The sequence below is a fragment of the Lissotriton helveticus genome, chromosome 3_1 (genome assembly GCF_964261635.1).
Source record: "Lissotriton helveticus chromosome 3_1, aLisHel1.1, whole genome shotgun sequence".
NCBI lineage: Eukaryota > Metazoa > Chordata > Amphibia > Caudata > Salamandridae > Lissotriton > Lissotriton helveticus.
The window spans coordinates 1,976,514,935-1,976,533,138 of NC_136061.1; the positions used below are offsets into that span (position 1 = coordinate 1,976,514,935).

General features: G+C 42.4%; 1 protein-coding gene across 2 annotated transcripts in view; it reads right to left on the bottom strand.

Moving 5' to 3' along the window:
• Positions 1-18,204, bottom strand: part of LRRK1 (leucine rich repeat kinase 1) — a 917,814-nt gene that overhangs the window by 320,944 nt on the left and 578,666 nt on the right. For both annotated transcript variants that reach the window (XM_078683102.1, XM_078683103.1), the window contains exon 16: positions 3,456-3,620. In XM_078683102.1, the coding sequence (XP_078539228.1) occupies positions 3,456-3,620 (165 nt within the window). The remainder of the gene's footprint in view (positions 1-3,455; positions 3,621-18,204) is intronic.

Sequence of the window (18,204 nt, forward strand, 5' to 3'; positions counted from 1 at the left end):
CCCACTTAAAGCCCTGAAAAGCAGCATTTTATGTGCATAGGTTCGTGGTTACTGCTTTTGTCACAGAGATTCTTTTGTTACTGTGCACTTCATAAGTGACAATCGTAATGTAGCAGAGGGACCTATAAACTGTCATCAAAGAGCTGCTTGCAAACTGCATGGTACCAGTTAGTAACTTTTGTTTTTTCCCAGTTATTCATTATCCTGATACTGCTAAAAAGATTTATTTGGGTGGAAATACATTTTTAATGTTAAAGTCAGTGATAGCCACTGTGTTATGTTCTGAATCCTAAGTTTGTGCTTTTCCTGACCAAGCACTCTTTAAACATTATATATACACACTGTTTTACGTGTACGATTCAATGTCTCTATATGTGTGTGATGTAAAGTGCTCTGACATCCCTTGGAAGGGGCATTCCCTTCCAAATAGCGAGTCTTAAAACCATGTACAAATGTTTTGCGGTCGCAAAACACTCGCAATTACCACTTACTTCAAGTAGATAGTAATGCATTTGCAAATGGGAAGGGGTCCCTGGGGGACCCCTTCCCCTTTGCAAATGCATGCAAATTTATTTTTTAAGGGCAGGCAGTGGTCCCAGGGACCTCTGCCTGCCCTTAGAAAATGAAACGAAAACGTTTCATTTTTTTTTTTTTTAAATGCATGGTAAATGGGCTGCATTTTTTTAAAAACTGCTTTATTTAAAAGCAGTCCCAGACATGATGGCCTGCAGAGCCCAGCAGGCACCATACCAAGGAGGGCTCACATTCCCAATAGGCTCGCAAATTGCGAGAGGCTCATTAATATTAATGAACCTCGCAATTTGCGACCCCATTGGGAATCCGAAACAGTGTTAAACACACTGTTGTACATTTCATTTAGCGACTCGCAATTTGCCACTTGCAATGTGTCGCCAATTGCGAGGCGCTAAATGAAATGGTTGTACATCTGGCCCCAAAATCCGTAGGGGCAGATTTACAAGCCCCTTGCTCCTCTTTTACGCAACCGCTGCGTCACTTTCGTGATGCAGCGGCGACGCAAAAGATGCGCCATGGTGCAGGGTATTTACAACGTGACGCATCTGAGAGATGCGCCACGTTGTAAAGTATTTACAACGTGACGCATCTGAGAGATGCGCCACGTTGTAAAGCCCTGCGCCAGAAAGAGGCGTTCCGGCGCAGGAACGCCTCCTAAAAGTGGCTGAGTGAAATCTACAAGATTTCACTCAGTCACTTTGGGGCCCATGCTGCGTAAATACCCTGCGCCTGCTTGAAGCAGGCGTAAGGATTGATGCAGCATTAACAACATTCGGCCCCCCCAGAGCATTGCTGGAGCTGTGTTGCGCTTGCGACGCAACTCCAGCAATGCGCCACCTTTACGGCACAGATGCGTCATGCATCTGTGCTTTTTTGCCCCATGAGGCGCAGCATTGTAAATGCGGCGCATCAATGGTGGCGGAGGCATGGCGCACAATAAGTGGCGCATCCCTGCTGATATGCATGGATGCGTCACTTATTGTAAATCTGCCCCTAAGTACTTTGAGTATTTGTTTTGTGTGCACACGTGTGTATTTTTTTCGAATTGCTGTTTTAATATTTGAAATTTAACTCATACAAATTACTTGGGGGTCCCCGGCTTCCAGTGGTGACTCAATAGGGGTCCTCAGGAGTCAAAAGTTTGGGAACCACTGCTCTAGAGTATCTAGTGGACACACATAAGATAGGCGTACTTAAATTCAGATGAAAATGTTTGTGTTAATATTTAGGATAGTAGGGCAAGACAGGGCACAGTGATAGTCACATGAATAAGGAAGTAATCTGAGGGAAAGCAGACAATGACAATGGGGGCTAGCTGGAGTGCAGTTAAAGAGATAATCAGGACTCCGCCGACAACTACAACAAACATATAATAATCAGAAATTCAACTTCAGTCTGTGTCAGAAGCCTCAAGAGCAGGGCATAAAGGTACACTCTCCAACAGTACTGCAAAGCCATTCTCATGGAGTACGAGGGTTAAACAAGTCTCTGTAGCTGATTAATACTGATCGGTTCTGCAGAATACTATTATCCTTTAAGTAAGGGCTGGGAATTTAAGTCACCACCCCAACCCTGTAGCCCCAGTGATAACATTTGCTGCTGAAACCATTCAATATGAACACACTCCTCATAGAGGGGCTCATTGTTGGGGGCAACGTTAAGTAGACTCCAGAGGCAATTTGTTGAAGACTGCAAGGTCTATTTGATGTAAAATACAGCACAATAATGCAAAATACAGAGGTAATTTCAACAATATGTGAGGCATTGTATGCATGTTTCAAAAACAAATAGTAGTGCAAAGTCCTGTGGTGTCTATCATGGTACAATGAAGGCCATATAACGCATTACAACAGAGTGGGCAATTTTATGCCAATTATTGATAATATGAATACACATTTTGAGGGTATTTTAATGCAGATTGCCTTAGGAATGGTATTGTTTTTGTGAGCACAATTCATGCATACCTATGGTACAATTCAATGTATATGGCTCATATAGAAATATTTTCGTGGCTAGTAGGGTGGGAGAATCAGACCACCAGTGAATTTGTTACACACTTTGGTTGTCACACAGAGACATTCTTAGCATGTGTGGGGACATGTCACTGTGCTTAAAGGCACTTTAATGCTGGCAGTGGAAGAAGTATAGAGCTAATCATAAGGAAATGTTAATTCCGACTACTTATGGAAGAAATATTGCAATATGGTGTCAATTTCCTACAGTGTCAGGACATTTCATGAGATAGTTCAAGGTCGCTGTATGACCCTTTTCAGTAATTTACTAGGTTATATGAGTTTTAAGAAAGTATGATTTTCTCTTCTTTGGCTCACTACGTCATAAAAACGCTCATAACTGTAATTACAAAAATCTCACTTCTAAGAAACAGTGCAACTGGATGAACTGTGATAACATAATTAGTTCTCTTATCTAAATCCAGGCGTATCATATCCATCATGCATCATGACGAGCTGTCTGTCTTACGTTTAGTTGTATTAATAATATGGTGTTTATTCGGATATCCAAGAAGTGGGTGAACAAAGACCAAAAAGGGACATAAACGTTCTCATCGACGTCTCTAGTGAATTGCACCTCCCTTTTGTGCAACAGAGCTTGCCTTCATAAAACGAGAGACTCATGCAGCTGGCAGTGCTGTATAAAATCTCTTCTGCTCAGCTGAATCAGCAGATACATTTTTGAACAGTTGCAGGGCTGAATTTGTCAAAAATGACAATTTTTTGAAGAAATCCCTTGCAAATTCAACAGGCTTAAGCAAGAGAATGGCTCAAACGCTGGGTGCACAATGATCATTTGCTTCCAAGAATAGCACATATTTTCGCCAGTTACTGCGCCTGCAGGCTCACAGAAGCCTGAAATTCCAAGTGAGTTATGAAGTGTGAAATGTAAAGGCAGTGCTTTCCTACCTCAATGTTCAGCAGCCAGAACTGGAGTTTTGCCACAGCCTCTTCTCCGAGAGCCAAGTTCCACACAACCACGTAGAGGGCTTTGTCTGTGAAGAAGCACTGGTTGACAGTGGACATGCTTGCAGGGCCCCCAATGTCCCACACGTTGAACATCACTGAATCAATCTGTACATCCAAGAAAAAAAGAGTAGAAACAAGTCAAACCACTTGCGTAGTCGAAGAATTCAGGTTTTTCCTTTCAAGATGCCCATGCCTTATTCCGAATCCCTCTGAAGTGATAGAAAACCCTTTTGACATCGGGTTTTAACAACGACAGAGCCAGTGTGCCCTTTTAAAAGGGACCTTATACCTCCCGTATCGATTAACTTGTGTATTATTCCGCAAAAGCTCACACAAGGTCATCTATGTATATTCATTCAACAAATTAAAGGTTGACCTTAGGTGGGAAATTCCTACGTTTGATGTTTCAAGTACATTATTTAGGTATTTTCTCTGTTTACAAAACATGCAACCTATGCTTGAAGCTGCTGAGGGATATCATGGCTTTCCTCCACAACTAAAGGCTGATTTAGGTGTCTTTACTGAGGAATGCAATCTCCTCGAAGTCCCTCATTAAGAGTGGCACACTAATTAGTGCAATATTGATTGCAACTGTTAAAACCCGACACAACCAATTCAAAATTTATCGGGTAGATAAATACCATCCAATTACACGTCTGTGGGCAATAAGATAGGGATTTTGGTGCTTAGTGCACCAAAGTCTGCATGTTCTGGTAAATATCGGCTATTACTCCCACCCCCCAATAAATAATGCTGCTAATTGTGATATGTGTTTTAGCAGCTGTTAAAGCACAAATTGCAATTAACTATTTCGCTCTTAATAAGGGCCTTTGAGCAAGGAATGAGCTGTTGCCTCAGCCGGAAGACACGTGAATCATATAGGTTGATGGTAGGAGTGTTTTCTCAAACTACTTTTGGGTTTTATTGTACATCAAGGTACCTAGTCACACAACAACTCAGGGTCTGATTTAGGTTCTGCGGACAGGTTACTCCGTCATAACGGTAACGGATATCCCGTCCACCAAAATATAAATCCCATAGGATACAATGGGATTTATATTTCGGCGGATGGGATATCCATAACCGTTTTGACGGAGTAACCTGTCCGCCAGCACCTAAATCAGGCCCTCTGTCATTACAGGGATCACCCTAGTCTTGAGCGAGGTATCTTTCATACATCCCGGGTGGGACACAAAAAAAGGCATATGTAGCATACTTGAGTAGTAGTTGTCGTATGTGAGACGTAAATGGAACGCATACCTATAGCGGAAAAACACACAACGTTGTCATACAAATGAGTTAATAATAAAAGGAGTCCAGTTTTAAGTGCTAAATCACAACAATATAGCATATGGAAATATTCAACATGGAAATGTGAGTACCTGGCACTCTATAACATGCGGGCATGGTTGCCTGTGCAACGTAGTGCTCTCTGAAGGTCTACGCTTTCCAATTTTTCATTTGTCTAAATAAATGAAAGCACAATTTGCACGTTTCTGACTACTTCCAAACAGGAAATTTAAACTAATCACTTGGAGAAAAGACTACAAAGGGTACAGTGTATGCTGGTAGTTCTCCAGCTAATGCGAGTGCGTTCCAGGACAAACAAAGGTTTGGCACTTGCCTATGTATTTTCTCTCCTGGCTTTACAAAAAGAACAGTTTTTCAAATGCCATTATGGCACATTTGATAGAATAGTTAAATCATCAGTAGGTCTGTAAAGAAGCTCGACCAGCAGATAGCCCTGAGATCAGAGTCCTTTTATGCAGCCCTGTGCAAACAGCATACAGTTGTTAAGTGAAGTGAAAAGATTATGGAACTGGGGTGTCGGAACAATCTGATTCTTCATAAAAGCTACAATTCAGTATTTTGATGATGTTAACATATATCACACAAAAAAACAAAAAATGCTGGGGCATGCTATTCAAACTCATACATTGTCTATTCCTTTGTGTACTCAACGTATTGTGACCTACTTAGGTTTAATATAGGTGCTTGCGAAATGTGCATAATTTGATTTCACGCAGTTTAGTGAAATTTTGGAAACATTATACAAAATTATGCGTGACTGCACAAAATGCTAATCAAACACATGTGTCCGCATGTCAATTTTTGAGAAAAGGACCCATTCTGTGCAAAAAATAGGGCAAAACAGTAGCACGAGCAACAGCTTCTCACATTCTGGACATCTGCGCTCTTATCGTGCGCAAGCAGTACAATTTTGCCACGAGCGGCGCATTATTATGTATAATGTCATAGTTTCAGGAATTTCACATAATAAGAAATTTCAGAAATTATGTGAATTACACCGGCATAATTTAAATTTTGCACAGGCATAGTTTTCCGTGGTCATGAGTTTAAAGGTTGAAGCACATTTAGACTGCATGTTTTTCTAGTCTTTGCCACCGATTGATGAGTTGCCTGAGCAGTCCTAGAAATATGTTGTTGATATTGAACTTGCTATGAAAACGGCTCTCATCAGGATTTCCTAATGTTTGTTTTGAGAAATGGAGAGATTTCATGGTAATGAGATCTACAATTCAAAACCCTTGATTACAGTCTTAACTTGGGGCACAATATAGAGCGCAGAGTCAACCATCATGACATGCTGCTACAAACGCTCACATTTAATTTTTGTCAAGGCTGCACAATGCTTATGTGGATCATTTCTTATTGCATGACTAGTCACAAGTGGTAAAACTAGCAAAGATAAATTAATATTTTCCTTGCCCACTTTTACCCCGTTTGGAGCTCACACAAAAATCAATATTTGCCGCAGAGAATGTCAAAGACTTGATAAAGGACCGTCCATAGGACATGAAGTATGTGAACTTCAAGTAAAGCTAGAGTTGTGTCACTGACTCAATGATTCAACACTAGTGGAACTAGATCCTTTGTACAATATGATGAATGGATGGATGATCGGATAGGAAAAAACACAAGTGCTTCAAAATCTTGTAATAGTCTGTATTAAAAGAAATAACTACCAGGATTAGAATTTGCTTGTAGAAATCTTCATACCACTGCTATTATGATGAAGTATAGTTAGGATGGTGGCTGTTCTAAATGGATGTCCAGGCTTGTCACAACTATTTAAACTGCAGTAATAGAATCACAATCTAACAATAGCTGTGAGGGCAAAACCGCTCCATTGTGGAGTCTCAGAAACCTCATTTATTACTGTTCAATCTTAGCCATTTTAAATCCCAGGATATATGTTCTGAGACATTTTTGTACTCTGAGATAAAGTGTGTCATGTTTTCAATGAAAGGTATATTTACATCCTATATGTACTCCTGAGTTGCTTCATTGGTGAAAACTACAGATATGTACATGCAGATTTGTTGCAGCACAATAAATTACAATTTTACCTAAAACAGGTATTGTTTAAGACAGGGCACAATCATTACATTGCTGTAAAAATATTTACGAGGAAAACATCAAGAACAAACATTTTAAATTTAAATTCTGCTTACTGGTAAAGGCACTAAGTAGCAGATTTACTGCTTATCTACAACAGAAAGAGGGTTCAGAAAATATGGCAGCGAAGACGCAAAAATCAACAACACAGGAATCAATTAAAATGGTCAGTGAAAACAGAAAAATGGAGGAATGAAGCAGGAAAAGGGGAACGGGTACATGAATCTCGACCACTCAATTAAAATATAGAGAAGCACAAAGCTTCATCTCCCAACCCTAAAGTGATATAGTTTAGCTATGATGAACTAAATGTTAAGGACTATTATGATATTTCACAATCAAAGAACATATAACACCAATCAGAATACTAATGGAACTCTACAAATAATCCCAATCAATCAGGCCTGAGTACTGTCTGACCAAGGTCCCCCTCAAGAGAGTAAATATGAAATCACTGCTACTAATGAAAACCTTCAACTTGAAGGTTTATATCTCCCTCTATATTTTGTTGAACATTATCTCATGTCATGTTACTTGTATCTGAACTACTACTACTGCTGTATGTTGTACAGCTCTTCCTAGTTTCAAGCAATATTCATGCACTGTGAACTTAGCAAATAATTAAAATATGCAGCCTCTTGGAAATTTGGGGGCACAGCATGTCCACGACACTGAAATCTATTTTCAGGCTTCATTTATAGCTAACCTGCCTGCAAACGAGCGAGACCTGGATGACTGACCGACCCTCATAGCTAAACATCAGCAAAGACTGCATGAAACATCTCCTGCCTAACTGTGTTGTTCAGTTATCTAAACAACACACACATGAAGATCACCTTGATGTACAGTGCTAAACAATTTTCCTTTTGAATTCAATTAAATGTCCATCTGAATATTTTTACTCAGCTGTTCATTCATCTTTTGAACTTCTACTATTACAGAAAGTAAAACATACTTTAAGAAAATATGACTTGAGAGTGGTGCTTCTGTCAAGTACACCCTCATGGTTGAATAACCGAAAAGGCGATTTTGTGAGTTTATAAACGTTCATTATTTCCACGTCGAGGAATTTAAGGACTGTAGCTGAATGCACTAATGTTAGTTTGCTATTTGACTAAATCTCCCTTTTTTATGCTTTTCATTGCTTTGACTTTCATTAGAAGTCTGGATTATTTTTAAAGGCCTTTGAATAACATCGAATTTATGGCACTTGATGTTCAATCTCGTATTTCCTTGCTTTTAAGATGTTACTTGCAGCGAACAGCCACTTCAACATGACTGGCTTCTTTGTATTCTACAAATAGCGCAGATGTAACTCAGATTCTCAAGTTTCTCAAGTTGGCAACTGACATCCCGCTCCCTGCTAGATCCTACTGGTGGCATTTATGTATGGTACAGTAAAACTGCAAATGGGTTAATAAATTCATTATGATGCATTTGATTGTCTAGCAATTATATGAATATCTGTATAATTATGTGTAATTCTAGTTAATCCTTACAGATAAATTGGAGCTCCAGAGAGGGACGCAGTTATATAACTTAGCTGCCACTTTGGTAACTCAAGATAATCTCTAACTATCACATGTGCCTGTGAGGATGACTGTACATTTGAATGTCTGCACTTTCATCTTTCAAATGTGCCTATCAAGGAAAATTTTGGAAATAAGCACCAGGTTTGAATTCCAAAGAACAAGCAGGAGACATTCTCCATAACATCCAAGGAATGTAGTTGGGCCTCAAAGTACCTTTGTCCTTAAATCAGGGAGGAAGTAACAAAAACTAACAAAGCAAACCTCTTTCAAGGCCCTGTAATTCGAAAAGTACACTTTAAATCCTTTAACAAACATCACTTGGATGACATACCTAGTGCCACCAACAGCAATAATTCTAGCTCCTCTAATTTATATTAAAGTTGCTCCTCATAAAAAAACAATCAGTTAGAAGAGTGGCTACGGCAAGGACCCATGAAGATAGGTCCTCATCAAACATCCCCAGCTGGACGTCCTTCTGCAGCCTGATGATGGATTGAATGGCGACAGGAGACTCACAGAATTAAAAGTGAGAGTATGGAAAACTCAGATCACCCGATGGATCCATCCAAACCAACATCCTATAGCACTAGCAATGTTGATTTTGACATAGCTAAGCCCACTCCCTTTCCTCCGTGATGCAAAAATCAAGTTGACCGTCTTTGTACGGAGAATGGCAAAAACCAACAACAGTGTGAGAACGGAGACTTTGACCACAATGGGCCTGTGATTATAGACTGGAGAATTGGCCTCACGGGTGCCACCAGCAAACAGGATATCTTGTACACTGAGCATCTGACACCTGCTTTTAAACTGCAACAATACCTGTTCTCCCTTGTTCCGCAGTGGACTGTGGGCCCACTGACAAACCCCGAGTGATCCAGAGATAACATGGTAATACTAGGCTGGGATTTCCAGGTGTGAAACAGAGGTGCTAGTTGAGGCCTGTTGGGAATCAGAAGATGGTGGTTCGATCACTGGAGGTCGTGAGTAGGAAACATAATTAGAAGTGCACACTGGCGAGACTGCAATGGAATTTGAAGGCGCATCGTAGGCAGCATTCATGTGGTGACCTTCAGGATATCAAGTGGCCAGTTCAGTGCTAACAATACACTCACCATTACGTATGACCTACAGCACTGGGACCCACACCCCTTTGAGTTGTGGGCAGTGTCCCCAGATCTCTGGATCTGATCACTCCTAAATGTGAAGGCCTGCAATATAGGCCTGAAAAAGGGAACTCTATCAAGGATCTCCTCAGTGCCCAGAAGCCCCACCCTAAAATGATAAACACAATGGACCAAACAGAAGTTACAGATCAGGATAATCATCCTCCCCGAAATGAGAGTGAAATGGGTTCCAAGGCAGATAAGGGTGATATTCACTCTATGAAGGCCAAATTCAACAAAGAGACGGGTGAGCTGCGACAGGACTTTTTTACGTCACTATCAGAGTTGGAGCATGCAGACCAGAAAATGTAAACTAGAATGGATCAACTGAAGTAGTGACAGTAGAAGCAGCACACGAAAGAAATGAGTTGGCCATACGAGTAGAGGAGATATAGGAACGTTGTAAATGGCTGGAAGACAATGTACAGGAAAGAGAAAATAAATTCCGCTAGAACAATATACAAATTAGAGGCATTCTGGAAATGGTAACTGAACAGGACTTACATCAATATGTTCAAGATTTGTTTAAGTTACTCTTACAGTGCCCTAATAAGCTCTCAATAGAGCTAGACCATACGCACAGAGAATTTGGCCCTTATCAGACTCACACTAACCTAATTCCTAATGGCCGAACTAGAATTCATTATTTCAAACAAAAAGAAGAAATAAGGAGGCTGGCTATACATCGTGGTCCTGTAATATTGAATGGATCATGCTTTTCCATGATATTTTTTCCCACCCACACTAAAAGAAAACTGTTAAAAATAGAAGCTCAGAAGATCCCTATTAATGGGATTTCCTGGTCAGGCTTTTCTTCAGATTCAAAGATAAACAAGTCTTGATCTCCTCAACGGAAGATGTGATCTCTTTGTTTCAACTAGAAAGGGAGAAAGACAATATGGAAACATGCCCAGATGCACAATGCCCAAAACAATCATGGAAAGTAAGGAGGCATGACGCACACAGGAAGCATTGTGGGGATCCACTGCTAACCAATGATGTTCCAGAAAAGAGAGTCTCAATACAATGATAAAGGATGGTGCTGTTCAACACTATTAGAATTGCTTTGCCAGTGGAGACACCATCTTTGATGCCTCAGCTTGGACCCTAACAAATGAGTCCTTTCGCTCATTTGAATTAGCTCCTTGGGAAATTGGATGTGGGGAGCTTGCAATGACTCTATTTGTTGGGACGCCTGTGGCTCCAATGTGCTCTTATATACCCCAATTATCCTTTAAAGATGCATTTTGGGGTTCTTCAATTTCTTTTTCTCTCTTTGTGTGAAACATCAAGCCTTGGGCGAGACTGGATCCCACGTTGACCAAAGGCTGACCTGACAGAGTTTGGTAGGTGAAAACAGTACAAACTGAGAGGATTCTCACTCAGTTAAATGGTGTAGCCAAGTTCGAACAGGCTGAAGGAGGGGTTCGGAATGGTTCTCTCTTAGTTCACATTTCACTGATTTGTGAGGTTAATGTTTGGATGTTATTATGGCCAGAGATGAGTCAATGCTAGTGTAGGAAGACAAACGCTGGGTGTTTCTACAAGTCGGAAGCTAGTAGGAGGGGTACAGGAGGGAATATGCAATATAAGTAAAGAATCTAGAGACTTAGAGGATGACAACATTTGTTGGACCTATAGTATTCAGATTTATGTCTTTTAAAAACACTATGGTGCAAGATTAGGGATATTTTGAAAAGTTTCAGTTTGAATGTACAAGGACTCAACTTGCCAATTAATCAATCAATTAATCAATATACTTATAAAGCGCACTACTCACCCGTTAGGGTCTCAAGGCGCTTGGGAGAGGGGATGCTACTGGTCGAAAAGCCATGTTTTGAGGTGTTTCCTGAAAATTAGGAGGTCCTGGGTCTGGCGTAGCTGGAGTGGTAGAGAGTTCCAGGTTTTGGCGGCGAGGTGTGAGAAGGATCTTCCTCCGGCGGTGGTGCGGTGGATGCGGGGGATGGTGGCGAGAGCATGGTTGGCGGAGCGGAGATGGCGTGTGGGAGCAGGGAAGGAAAGTCTGTCATTGAGGTAGGCTGGATCGGTGTTGTAGAGAGCCTTGTGTGCGTGGGTCAGGAGCTTGAAGGTGATCCTTTTCGGTACAGGTAGCCAGTGTAGGTCTCTGAGGTGGGGGGAGATGTGGTTGCGGCGTGGAACGTCCAGGATGAGGCGGGCGGATGCGTCTAGATACGTTGTAGCTTGGTTTGTAGCTTGGCCGTTGTTCCTGCATATAGGGCATTGCCATAATCCCATCTGCTGCTGACCAGGGCGTGGGTGACGGTTGTCCTGGTCTCGACGGGGATCCACTTGAAGATCTTGTGGAGCATGCAGAGAATGTTGTAGCAGGAGGAGGAGATTGCGTTGACCTGCTGAGTCATGCTGAGAGTGGAGTCCAAGATGAAGCCCAGGTTGGGAGCGTGGGTGGTGGGTGAGGGTGCGGTGCCTGGGGAGTTGGGCCACCAGGAGTCGTTCCATGCTGAGGGGTTGGAGCCGAAGATGACGATCTCGGTTTTATTGGTGTTTAGCTTGAGGCGGCTTGATTCCATCCAGTTGGAGATGGCGTGTAGTCCATTTTGTAGGTTGTTTTTGACAGTAGTGGAGTCTTTCGTGAGGGATAGGATCAGCTGGGTGTCGTCTGCGTATGATACTATGTTGATGTGGTGTGTCCGAGCGATGTTGGCGAGAGGAGCCATGTAGACATTGAAGAGCGTTGGGCTGAGGGAGGATCCTTGAGGGACGCCACAGATGATCTTGGAGGCCTCAGACAGGAATGGCGGAAGGCGGACTCTCTGGGTTCTGCCGGTGAGAAATGATGAGATCCAGTTGAGAGCCGTGTCGCAGATTCCGGCGTTGTGGGGTCGTGTGCGGAGGGTGTGATGGCATACCGTGTTGAATGCGGCAGAGAGGTCCAGCAGGATGAGTGCTGCGGTTTCTCCTTTGTCGAGCATGATCCTTATGTCGTCTGTGGCAGCAAAGAGTGCGGTCTCGGTGCTGTGGTTTTTTCGGAATCCGGATTGGGAGGTGTCGAGTGCCTTGCTGTCTTCTAGGAAGCGGGAGAGCCGGGTGTTGACGACTTTTTCGATGACCTTGGCCGGGAAGGGGAGGAGGGACATCGGCCGGTAGTTCTTCGGGTCGTCAGGGTCCGCCTTGGGCTTCTTCAGTAGTGCGTTGACTTCTGCGTGTTTCCAGATTTCCGGGAAGGTGGCTGACTCGAAGGAGCTGTTGATGGTGTTGCAGAGGTGAGGAGCGATGATGTTGCTAGCTTTATTGAAAATGTGGTGACGGCAGGGGTCCGATGGGGATCCGGAGTGGATAGAGGCCATGGTGTGAGTGACGTCTTCTTCGTTGACGAGGGTCCAGGTGTGGAGGAGGTTGGTGTTGCTCGGGGCGTTGGGTTCGTGGGTGTCTGCGGTCTGTTTGGGGCTGAAGCTGTTGTGAATTTCTCCTATCTTGCTGCGGAAGTGGGTGGCGAGGGAGTTGAAGAGCTCTTGTGACGGAGGGGGTTCGTTGGAGCAGGTCCGGGGGTTTGAGAGTTCTTTGACGATGCCGAAGAGTTCTTTACTGTTGTGGGCGTTGTTGTCTATGCGGTTTTTGAAGGGGGTCTTTTGGCGGTGCGGATCAGTTGGTGATGCTTGCGGATGGACTCTTTGAGTGCGATGTGGTTTGGTTCAGTAGGATCCATGCGAACAAATCTCTTCTTAATTGGCTTCATACAAAACATATTTATGTGAGGTTATTACAAGAGACACTATTCTTGTAAAATGATGGAAAAAAGGTGCAAGTTGCAATATTAGCCACAAACAGTTCCATTCAAAGGCACTCACTAAAAAGAAGAATATTACTATTCTGATTGGACCGAACTCTCCCATTCAGAAGGATACGACACATAGAGATAAAGAAGGGAGGACCCTGCTTATAAGTAGTACAATCTGGGCATGAGTCTTATAATAGTGTTGGTTAAAGTTCCAAAATAATGTAAATTAACATTTATTCTGGAATGTTTCACATATAGCCCAAGGATACTCGGATAGTCAAAGAAGACTTTAACGCTGCCTTTCGAACGGAGCATTGATCGATCCCACTCCTCATGGCAGCCTTTGAGCCCCACTTCCTTCTTGATGCCAGGTGTCACTGACCTGAAACCTATCGATGTTTAGCACACACAGCACATGGGGAAAATTGATTACATATTTTACTCTAATGTACATAGATTCCACTCAATTATATTTTCACCTCCACTTCCATTTACTTTTGGGTTATATCATCTACAATTGGCACCCAGACTATGCACCTGTGATAATTACAATGTGCATCTCTTCTCTGGAAACGTCTCACTAAAGGCCCTGGATAATAAAGGAAATAGCGTTTCATGACCCTGTCCTTAGAGAAAATATAAAATAAGAGGGAGACAGCTGTTTTAAAGAGAATTAAACAGAAGGGAGGGGATGGCTTGGGCGAACATTTGGGATGCAGCCATGGCAGTGTTGAGAGGGGTGCTAACTAAGCATACGCCAACATTTCTACTAGCTGAATTAAAAGGACTGGACCTTGAAGCTGAGGTCCTGTGCATAGAATCGGAATTTAAAATTAAAAACACAAAAAATACATAATGAGCACTGTGCAAGGGCAGGGTATGTGGGAGGCTCTATTGACTAATGATGCAGCCCACAGGCTATTCGAAACATGGCACCTGAACTTTGAAAAGGGAGTTAAAGTGGAGAGATGGTTGGCCTATAAAATATGAACATGTGAAAGGAGTAACTATATAACCTCAGTAGAGAATACTGAGGGTAAATTCCACATCTGGGCATATCAGAGACTTTTTCACGATTTTACACTGGGCTTTACGGGAAATAACAAACAGATACACAGCAGTAGGATAGGTATATCCAGCGGATGTGGAGTTCCTGGCAATGAGCTCAGATATATGGAAGGAGCTTGAACCAATCACAGTTGAGGATATAAAACAAGCTATTAAAACACATCCCAATACTAATGCCTCAGGCCAAATAGCTTTTTGAACTCCATTTACCAGGCATTTGCCGCTCTCCTCTCAACTTTTTTGACTAAGGTCTATAATGTATTTATTGACAGTCACACCAACAATGAAGGAATCCCTCACTCTGATAGTAAATCCAGGCAAAGACCCAGAATCCTCTTGATCCCTTTTGAATAGTGACGTCAATATAGATCTTCACTAAGATTTTGGTGCCAAAGCTGAAAAACGTGTGTCCATATTGGTGTCCCCTTTCCAGGCTGGTTTTAATAGGAATGGACATACCAAGGATAATATCAGACTAGACGCTGATATAATAAATAGAGCAAAGGTCAACAAGACCCAGAAGCTCCTTCTTTCACTGGATGCGGAGAAGGCCCTTGACAGATTCATTTTTATTGGTCATTTCCTACAAAACCTCTGGGGAGAACAACCCAGGGACCCCAAATCACGTCCCAATATTTGCCGATTTTTTCCACCAGTCTAAGAGATAGATCCCATGTCTCAGACCCAATAACTTTGACTATAGTCACTTTACAGGGATGCCCCCTTTCTTAATCTGTTTTTGCTCTGATCATGGTGCCATTGTACCAACTTATAATGGCCAAATAACAGGTTTGGAGACAAGAATGGGGCAGGTGAAACTGGCACTTTTTTCAGATGATATTTTCTGTTTCTCAACGAAACCCTCCACCTCTCCACCAGCACTACTTTGGGAATTGGAACGCTTCCAGCAGGAGGCTTCATTCAAAGATAACCACAAAAAAGGTCAAGGTGATGGGTGTGGGAGTTGAGACAGAGCAGAGTGAGGCAATAGCATTGTATTATCAGTTCAAACTGGTCCCAGTGAGAATTGGCTATTTGGGTGTGACATATACCGAGTAATGTACCCAAGCTGCTTGATACACTGTTTAACAACTTTGTCAATGGGGTAGGCTTAAAGTTTCAAATAATTTACATTAAGATTAACTTCATGCCACAACTTCTCTACCTCATTAGGTCATTGTCTGGTGATCCTGCCTTATATCATGAAGTCTAAACAGAAAACAATGTGGGGCTTTATATGGAACAAGCCACTGTGGATTGCTAAATCACTTCGGAAATGAGGCCCTATAAAAAGACACATGGGTGACCCCGATGTTGAAAGATACACACTGCCAGCTCAATTGACACCAATGCTGTTGTGTTCTTCCCCAGATGGTGATAAGCAACTGTGCTGAATGAAGCAGGAGGTGAGCAAACACTACCTGCATCGTTTGTTGTGGATCCTCAACCAAGGTTTGTAGACCCTGGTGACCCCTGATGTGAACTACCGAGACAACTCTAGTGTACTACAACAAGACTTTTCAGATGAAAGGGATAATGGCTTACCCATCCCTAACCCCATGTGGTGGGAAACCTGGATTTTCCACCAGGATTAATTGATAGAGGTTGCCTGATATGGGAGTTGGGGGCAAATCACTAGGGTCAGCTACATTAGAACAGTGTACCAAAGGAACCAGCAGGTCAATGATTTTCAGCCGGGGCTTAAGGATATTTACAACCATACTCTAATATAAGATAACCCATGGTTAAAGTGAATGGAGCCAGAGATACCATGAGAGTTTAGGACATCTTTGTCGATGGCGATACTAACCGAGCACTGTCTCCAATTTAAAGAGCATTAGACAAAAGTATTCTACTATCAAACTTAAACTACAATAAACGTTGGATACAGACTTTTGATCAAGAACTGACCGCGACAGATTGGGTTTTAATATGGCAGACAGAAGCAAAATCCACAGTCTGACTTCAATATACACTTAATGCATGCAAGAAGATGCTAAAATAGTTGGTAACTCCAGTCCGAATGAAGGCTATGCATTACTGCCCTGATGCCTGTTGGAAGGGGTGGGAGTTGAGAGAGACCTATATTCTTATGTGTTAGGAATGCCCGCAGATACAATCCTTTCGGAAACACATTTTGGTGAGCATCAAGGATATCACCAGCACTGAACTGACAGTGACACCCCGAACATGTTATTGGGCCTACTGGACGAGAAAGGAATATCCCCTCTTTCCTTCACAACCTCAAAATTAGTGACATAGTTGTTGTTGGCGGCTAGACTGAAGGCAGCACATAGACGGAGAGGCCCTAACCTGGTGACAATTACGCTATGGTGGATTAAGGAGTGGAATATTAAAGCAATGGAACAACTCACTGCAGTTATTAGAGACAATCTGTCTCAATTAAAAAAATATAGACCGACTTAAAACCGTTTTTTAAAAGGGACATGAGAACACTTAGATCCCAAGAACCTGGAAGGCGGAGGACCAGATACCACATGAGGTCTGATCTGATCGAACTCAGGTACACGAGGTGGGGATATAACAGAAGTCACAATCATGGAAGAGGGCTCCATGATGGGACTGCAACCACCCTGTTCTTTAGCACAAATGATTCCGTTAGAACATGTATGTACACTTATCGCATAGAATTGCCTCTGTCTCCCTATTTTATATAAGAAATGTTAAGTTTAACAATCGTTTTTTCCTGGATATGGAGAAAAAAAAGTTGGATCTTTATTTTATAATTTTTACAGTGTATCTCATTGCTGGGTCTCATGAGTGCTTAGGATTTAGTTAGCGACTGTTGGCATTCAGAGCTACAACCAGATGAGTCCAGGCCTCTTGACACTGCTTAGATGCTCTTGACTGTGTGTGCAGATGACCAGAGCAATCATATTGAAAAAGGTAGACTGTTCAGGGCAGATGACGTGCCTATATACAAACAATGGAATAGGAGTCTGGCTCTATAGTCTATTGCTTTTTCGGAACTTGAGTAACAATTAAGAGTAGAGCCTGGTAGCAGTCCTTTTATGCTGCTAAGGTGAAATTCAGAGGTCTTACTTTCTCTTGCATGACACACGCAAGCAGAAGCATTTGCTAAAACTAATTTCAGTAGTAAAACGAAAAATAGAAAGATTACAAGACAAACACATATTGCAGACGTCAGTATCATGAACTATGCTGACTAACAGTCAAGCTGTGTTATTACAAGGAACAGCTGAGCAGCTTCCATGAAAGCAACATCTTTGAAATCGGAGAGGGGAGTACAGACCTCCCCTCCAGCACTCTTGGTAATTTTGATAGAACAACTTTCAAAAAGTGGGGGCAGAGTCACAAACACATCTGCAAATGTATCTCAATAGGTTTCCATCTAGGTTTGGTTGTAGATGTGTTATACTCTGAAATACACAAAGATTTAGAGGAGGATTTGACGACAGTCTATGCTTCCCAGGACTACTCCTGGTGCTGTATAACAATCACGTGCACTGTCGCTGTTTGCCCCACAAGGCACATTCAAATTGGTGCACCGGGCAAAAGGAGGAACAGTGAACCGTATTACTGATGGATGAGTTGCCACCAGGGCAGACAGGAGCTTGCGGCTGCCCTTGGAGTAGTGCATTACGGAACTGCTTGAAGCAGCAGCACAGGCTTATAAAGTGCAGGCAGCACCTGCCTGCACTTTGAAGAGGGGATGGAGATAGGTGGATGCAGTGAGGGGGTTGTATGGGAGGAGGTCCATAGGA